The sequence below is a fragment of the Anser anser genome (assembly GCF_964211835.1).
Source record: "Anser anser genome assembly, chromosome: 6".
In the NCBI taxonomy this organism is placed as follows: domain Eukaryota; kingdom Metazoa; phylum Chordata; class Aves; order Anseriformes; family Anatidae; genus Anser; species Anser anser.
The window spans coordinates 26156810-26164501 of NC_139726.1; the positions used below are offsets into that span (position 1 = coordinate 26156810).

At 34.8% G+C, this 7692-nt stretch overlaps 1 protein-coding gene across 10 annotated transcripts in view; it reads left to right on the forward strand.

Annotated features, from left to right (window-relative positions):
• NBEAL1 (neurobeachin like 1) overlaps window positions 1-7558 on the forward strand; it is an 86105-nt gene extending 78547 nt beyond the window's left edge. For all 10 annotated transcript variants that reach the window (XM_083842772.1, XM_083842771.1, XM_083842767.1 and 7 more), the window contains one exon: window positions 1557-7558. In XM_083842772.1, the coding sequence (XP_083698898.1) occupies window positions 1557-1633 (77 nt within the window). In that variant the 3' untranslated portion in view covers window positions 1634-7558. The remainder of the gene's footprint in view (window positions 1-1556) is intronic.
• The last annotated feature ends 134 nt before the right edge of the window (window positions 7559-7692 follow it).

Below are 7692 nucleotides of genomic sequence, written 5' to 3' on the forward strand. Positions count from 1 at the left end.
ATATCTTTTGTAGGCTGAAATGTATGTATTTCATTAGACTGAAGGCTTTCAGTTCTCTCTTCTTCAGTTCTTAATCACATTTTTCTAACTGTGAAGAAGGTTTTGTTTCAAGGTCTGGATTCCTTTTGTGAATGTAGAGGTTTTCCAACAACTTTTTTTTCAGGATTTTCTGTTTATAACTCAGATGATCTGCAAGCTTAATATCCATGTAAATAGATTATATATATATTTATATACACACGCATATATGAGGAACAAAATTATGTCACAGATTTTCTAGTTTTCTATAATGGCATTGACCAATATACTTGCAAAGTGTGTGTGTGTGGGGGGGGGGGTATTTATTTATTTATTTGAAGTTAGGAATTAGTAGAATTTTATCCTTATACAGAAGACACTTTAGTTTTGACTATCGATGGTGATACTGATCCACAGGGTTAAAAGGAGATAGCTTCTTTATTGTGCACAAAGTGAAATGCTGCTTGGTGTTAAGATTGGCCTTTAGTCTTTCTGCATTGACAGACAGCATCCACTATGAAGTGAAGTATAATAAATGTTTTTGTATTTTTAACAATCACTTAGCTGTTTGGGATGTTGCAAAAGCCTGTGGGATTATCACCTGTAAGCAGCATTGTGCCTTTTCTACAACCTTGCTGCCGTGATGATACGGTTTTTAAGCAAGCTTAGCCATAGTACTAACTGTTGGGAATGGTTCTCAAGCTTGTACTGTTAAGGCATGCATCTTGTTTATTAAATTGCAAGGGATTTAATAACCGAATCAGCTGCCAGGTTAATTACTACTAGCCAATCATAAGTCCTATACTTAATAAGTGAATTAAATGTTTCTTATAAATTGTTGTCAGATGGCAGATTCACCAGGTGCTGGATTTGATGGCATCTGGTTGCTTGTTATCTATGTTTACTTACAGGATATTCAGTATGAATTATTTCTGGTTTAAATTTTACTCTGAGCACTTCACCTAGGATCTTTGGAAGATGGTGTAAATTTGAAACCAGGAGATATCCTTTGTTTTTTCCTTCTTTCAATCTGTCATCACTGTCCTATGATACTCCATCACTTGAAAGAAATATTCAAGGATCAGTTTTGGTGATCTTTTCCTTTTAAATTCTAGCAATTTTCTGTTTGAATTCTCTAAAATAAAGTGTCCTTTCTGCTAATTTGGTTCATTTTTGTTTGACGTTAACCTCTTTTCTTTCTTCCAATCAAAATATCTAAACTCAACACTGTTTCTAGGGTGTTAAAAGTAGGCTAAGTATTGAATATGCATTACTTGGCAATATCCCTTTAACAGTTCTAAGTCAAAGACAACAGGGATTAGTGTTTTGTCTGTTATTTGTTTTTTTTGTCAGTCCCAAGAGTCATTCCTAAGTGTAACTTTTGGTTTGTTTTTTAATGACTTTTGTTAGTGTAATTTTGTTTATGCAGTACATTGTAGTGTCTGCATTTCACCAGAATCAGTGTCTGAAGTTCCTTTTTAATTTATCCACCTTATCCCTTCCCCTTCCTTTTGTTTCTCTGAATTACTTTTAAACAGATGCGCTCAGGTCAGCTTTCCCGAAAGCTGTGGGGATCAAGCAAACGGCTCAGCCAGATTTCGTCAGGAGAGACTGAATATAACACTCAAGATTCCAAGTGATTGCTGCTTCTACCTTCTCATGGATGCCAGAAACATATTTAATCTTTTGGTCACTTTAAATGTATATCTCAGCTTTCAGGGGCTCTACTGTTAACAGTCTGTTGAAGACGAACCTATGGTAGAGGTTTAGTAATAAGCGTATGTACCCATGCAAGTTAGCTTGCTTGCACATTTTTCCTTAACTGTGTTGATTTGGTCACCAAAAAATCCCTCTCTAAACAGCTGCTAAAACAGTGTTTCAGGAAAACAAAAAACCTAAACACACAAACCAAAAACACCAGACCTCCAAACCCAAGCTTGCTAATTGAATTTAAGTACCATTTGATTTAAAGGTGAATAGAGCCAGATGCTCCTTGATCACAAGAAAGATATTTGGCATTGCTTTCACAGCGCTGTAATTCCCCAACAGTCTGTCTAAAATTGTCTGTTGCAGTGGTCTGATTCAAAACTGGGATAGCTGACAATTATGACCTTTTCAGTATGTTTTTTAGACCAATGAACAACTTACTGTGATTTGTTCCTGTAAATGCCTATTGCTATCTTCCTTTATGTAGTTCCAGTTTTAGGCTGTTCTGCAAGGAACATCTGTGTTGCACTACTTGATTATCAGAAATTCTTTAAAGTACAGACACGAATAACTTCAAAGAAGTTGAAGGTGGTGAAGGAGCAGAAGGAGGTAGGAAATACTTGCTGCTGAAAATTATTTATATTAAGTAGACTAAGATGCACACTAAGAAATCCCATAATATAGTTACTATCTTGAAGAAATAAGAGGAAAAATCACATATCCCTGTTGGTCAAAGATCTATGTTCTTCATTAGTAAGGCAACAGATTTTCACTGCAAAATCATTTAAACAACACTGCAGGACAACTTAGTGGAAAAGCACCTGTTTGTTTCTTGGCTTGGTATTCACCAAACCAGTTGTTATCCATATTTTTATTTCTGTAAAACAAGCAGGAAAACAGATCATGTATCCATTTCCAAGATGTGTTTAATAACTGGGAGAAGAAAATACCAGATCATTACATGCTCTATACACAACAAAATAGTTATGGATTTGTTGCTATATTTTGGAAAAGCCATTACTGAATGTTTTTTTGTTAAGTAATATTTGATGTTAGAAGGGATTGTGTTTTCCTGTCATGCTGGCGTTTTTATAATGTTAGTGATTTAAGTTATAAACCCAATACTGCTGGAAAAGCCTGGTGCTGAGTGAAAAATATGATTTTTTTGACTGGTGTGCAAAGGTATGTGTGCATGTGTGTATATGTGTCTATGTGTATATATATGTATATACATGTATGTATGTCTATTAAAAAGAGAAGATATTCCCCTTGCATCTTTTGGGGTAAGGGCAGTATAAATATAAGGCAGAGCTCTAATTGATTGCTAGCTAGTATATTCCCTTTTGGCTACCCATCTCTTCCCTCTGCCATCACTTTTTTGTTATTTTTATTTATTTATGGACGTGAATGTGTTGTACCTCCTGTAAAGGTTGTCAGATATTCCCTGTGACTGGGGACCCGTTGAACTACCTGAGAACTCCATTATGTATAATCTCATTTCATTAACTTTTGGCATAATATTTGTTATCTTTATAGAAATAAAGTTAATCCTTGCCCCCTGGAAAAAAGATGATCTTTAAAAGTCCAATTAGTTTCACGAAAACTGTTTCTTCTTCCTCCTCTTAATGACTGATTGTGTGCTCTGTAAAGAAAGTTGTGTTGTTTTTTCTTTTGTAAATGAAATAGTAAATCAGCCTTGTGAACAAGTGGGTCTATCCATAGTTGCAATATTCAAACTAATCACTGTGACAGACTGGATTGTCTGATTGTCAGGAGAAAATCAGAATAATTTCCCTGAGTTGCTTGCCAAGAGAGCATTAAATTTCCAAAAGCGAAGTGAAATACTGTTTTTAATCACTTGTCTATCCAATGAGAATACTAAGGATACTCTGGAAGTATTAAATGTGTATATGAGAATGTGAAGTATGTTTGTCCATTATGATTTCATGAAGAAGGGATTTCAGGGGAGCTCTTTTGAGAGTAGTTTGTAAGAATTGCAGCTTTGAATGTAAGAATCTTCTGTGTTGTGGGAAGTTGAAAAAAGAAGCACATCATTTGGGGCATTGCAGTGACGTTTTTTGTTAAGTACGCGTATATGTTCTGCTTAAATGCATATATGAGATTAAGTGTATGCTTGCAGGGGAAGGGAGTGGAAATTTTGGTTTAGGTTAGCAGAATCAAGTGGAAAAAATATCGAGATAGGTCTTTTGTAGGGTTTGGTGAGAACATCTTTGTCACTTGCACAGAAGATCACACAAAGGTTTGAAATCATCCTACTGTGTTTTAGACAAGTTTATACAAGAGAGATTAATTTTTTTAGTAATTTAATATTCAGGAATACTGAATACATGGTGTCAGCTTAAGTAAAATATGTAGTTGAAATAATTGGGGATGAGAGGATTTATGGTGAAGAGTTTTGACATTTGAGTGCCATCATTTCAGTGCATCATCAGCATTAGGTGATCTTCACAAATATCTGGGACGGGCTGAAATGTGAACGGTTTCAGGGCTGTCAGACTTGAGAATAGTTTGTGCTCTGTACAAAGCAGCAGCAGAATGAGGATGGGGAGAGATGAACTCTGAGCTACTTCATGCTCTATGCAGAATGGCAACATACGTTATTACCTTTTCATCTTTTACGTGGTCCTTGAGGATGAGGGGTATATACCATCACAGTGTTTTTGGAAAGACTCCAAAGGTTTGAAGGTCTGCACTTTGCCTTTATTTAAAAACAGCTTTAAATAAAAGATACAGGTGGTAAGTGTGAGCATTAGCTGGTATTTTGTTTCTGTTTGAATTTATTCGTATGTCTTTTTCAAGTAGAAAATCATTTTTCCAATCAGCTGTTAAGGTCGACTGAATTGCAGTCTATTATGTATTAGTGAACTGACCTCTTCCTTTTGATTTCCTCAAGTTAGGTAAAGCTTTGGATCCCACCATATTGCTTTTCATGTAGAAAAACGCGTACTTGTGAAGTAAGATTATCCTTTGTTTTTGAACTAATATTTATTTAAGTGTTTAAAAGTAAAGCTGTGAGATGAAACAATTCTGAATAGGAATTCAGAATAAACATAGTTGTTCATAACACTACATTTGTCAAGACCTTCCTGGTGGTACTTTCTTGCATTTGATTTTTGGAACAACCTTAATGATATTTATCAAAGCTAAAGATATACTTATCTTTGAAGCTGAGTAAGGAAGCATGTGTGTAACTATATATATATCACACATATCACACACACATCTTGAAAACTTTCTTTTGATACTTGTATATAATCTAGATCAAGCAGCTAGCAGTATTGAGTAAATTCTCCATAGAACTTAAAAGTGTATACCAAAGGATGATACTTAGAAGACATCTCTCCCTTATTTCAAGAAAAATGTTTAATTTTCACAATTTTCTTCTAACTGTTGATAGTATTTTTAATTCTTTTATATCTATAGTGAAGAATCTCATCTCATCTGTGCAGTTTTTATACTATACCAGCATTCAGAAAGTGAAAAGTTTGCAGTTCATGGTAGCATCTAACTTATGCGAATTATACCATATTAATATACTTGTTATCTAGTACTAAATTATAGGATATCTAGAAACCATGTCTTCTATCATCTGTGTACTTTACCAACACCAGCACAAAATAATAATCCCAATCTTAAACTACATTTCTCCTGCATATAAATATGTATCCTAATGTGAACCTAAGGCCTAATCTAATAAATACTGCTAGATGAAAACACTATGTAGATTTATATTTAATTTGGTGGGAATTTAAGTATTCAGTGCTTTCTTGAATGGGCTTTTCATGCCTTTTGGTTTAAAACCTATGTAGTTTTCAGTTGTAAACATGACACTTTGGTAGTAGTCAGTTGCTTGTGAAAGTTCTACTGAGAATGGACTGAAGCTGTGCAAGTATATACTCTCTGATCTAGTTACCAGCATATATTAGCAAAACCTTCAGGAAGTATTATAGATGGGTGAAGCGGATAGTTCTCAAATGAGATATGCCACATAGTGCTACACTTCCGCAGACTTCTTTTCATTCATCTTGCTGAACTTGAACATTGTTTTTGCAGTCAGTCATATTTGGTGCTGTAATAAATCAGTAACAGTACAGCAACTATAACAAAGTTAATGAAAAGGCAACCTGTCAACAGATTGTATTAACTTGCATTGCTTTAAAATTGTGCACATTTATTTGGCTAAGACTGTGCAGGTCCAGGCAGTAACACAAGACGTACTTCCACCTTTTAGGAGGAGGAGGTTTTTGTGCAGTCATATGCATGTGGATTCATCGTATTACCGATGTCAGACTCCAGTGATTGGAAGATGTCTTCCTTCCTATCCTAAGGAATCAAATTCTCCTTGTTATTACTAATAGCTCTTGGAGGCACATACTTTTAAAGAAAGCCAGGGTTTCATGAAAAGATACTGCAGTTTATAAAAAATGGTAGAATATTATTGTCCCCTTCTTCACTACTATAGTCATCAGATGCCTGAGTGGCAGTTCAGCATGATCTGCACAGGTTTACTTTTCAGTCAAGTGCTATTATTCATCTTATTGCAGTCTGGAGTACCCCATAGGTGAGGAACTGCTTGTGGTGCTTATTCAGAGATACCCTTTGTTCAGTTTTAATTCACTTTTTTGCAGTGCATCTGTAGAAGAAAACTCACATTTTTCTTTTAGTTACTGTTTACCTAAAATGCCCAAATAGAATAAGTATTTCACTTTTCTTCAGGAGAGAATTCCTTCAGTTTTGTGTGCTTTCTATTTTTGTCTGCTGGACTTGGGAAATTGGGAAGGTATTTCTAGAGCTTAGGTCTGTGACTAGATTCTGTGCAGACACAATGTCATAACTTACCTTTCATCCCAGAAGCACGGCCGTCAGTAGAGATTATAGTTTAATGCTGCTAAGGTGTCTTGAAATTGAAATATAAAACATCCAGCCATATGTATCATATATCTAAATGAAGTTAGAGGCCACTTGTGTATTTAATTTCCTATCTAGTCAGTATTTCCTGTTGAGGGAGCTATATTTTTTGCCTTGAGGAAATGTTTAAATTTAATTATGTACCTGGTAGTACTGCTTTAATCATATATAGCTTTGAGCTATTACTTAAAGCCATGAGGAAAAAAAAATCAAGGAGAACTTGATAAGTTCTGATTCAACCCTTAGCTTATGCAGGAGCATCTTAATATAAAATTAGAGAAACACTGCTTGTAAGACTTACCTCCCTTTGGTCAGTCTTTTGTTGGAAGTTGTGCTGCTACTTGGTTTGCGTGATGAAATTTGGTAAGCAAGACACTTCAACATGTCTCAGCATTTTTTTTTTAAATTACTAAAGCTAATGGGGCAGTGCAAATAGAGTCCTTACTTACAGCAACAGTTAATTGTATCTTCTGATTCTTACACGTTGTGCAATTACAAGATTACAAATGGATTTTTAAATGCCAAAAAAATGCGTTTTTTTTTTTTTAAAAGAATTAAATGTTAGGTCTGAGGAGTGTTGAAAATATCTGCTTTCAAAAATGAGCCTTCAGGCCCTGTAACAAACTTGCTGTTAGTCTTCTGTGCAATATCTCCCTTCTGGGTGCTTTAAGTGTATACTGTATGTCTTATTTTGGTTTGATCAGTATGTTTTGAGAGTGTGTATATTGGCTAATGATGGATTTTTTTTTTCTGTACAGCATGGTGGAAGATGTTTTAAAATTTTGCACTTTTCTAGGAATTTGCAAGTTTGTAACCTAACAATTTTTAACATGCACACTTTTGTACATGATCAGCATTGTATATATTTAACATGAGTCTGAAGCCAATAAAAATAATTGAATGCATAACTTCTCACTTTATTAATAGTGTAAAAATGAAACTAATGCTGTGGGAGTACACTAAATGAGCAATTCTTTTATTACATAGGTAAAACAAGGGAGCAGGAACAGCTGACTCAGTGTCTTGACTTAATTGTGT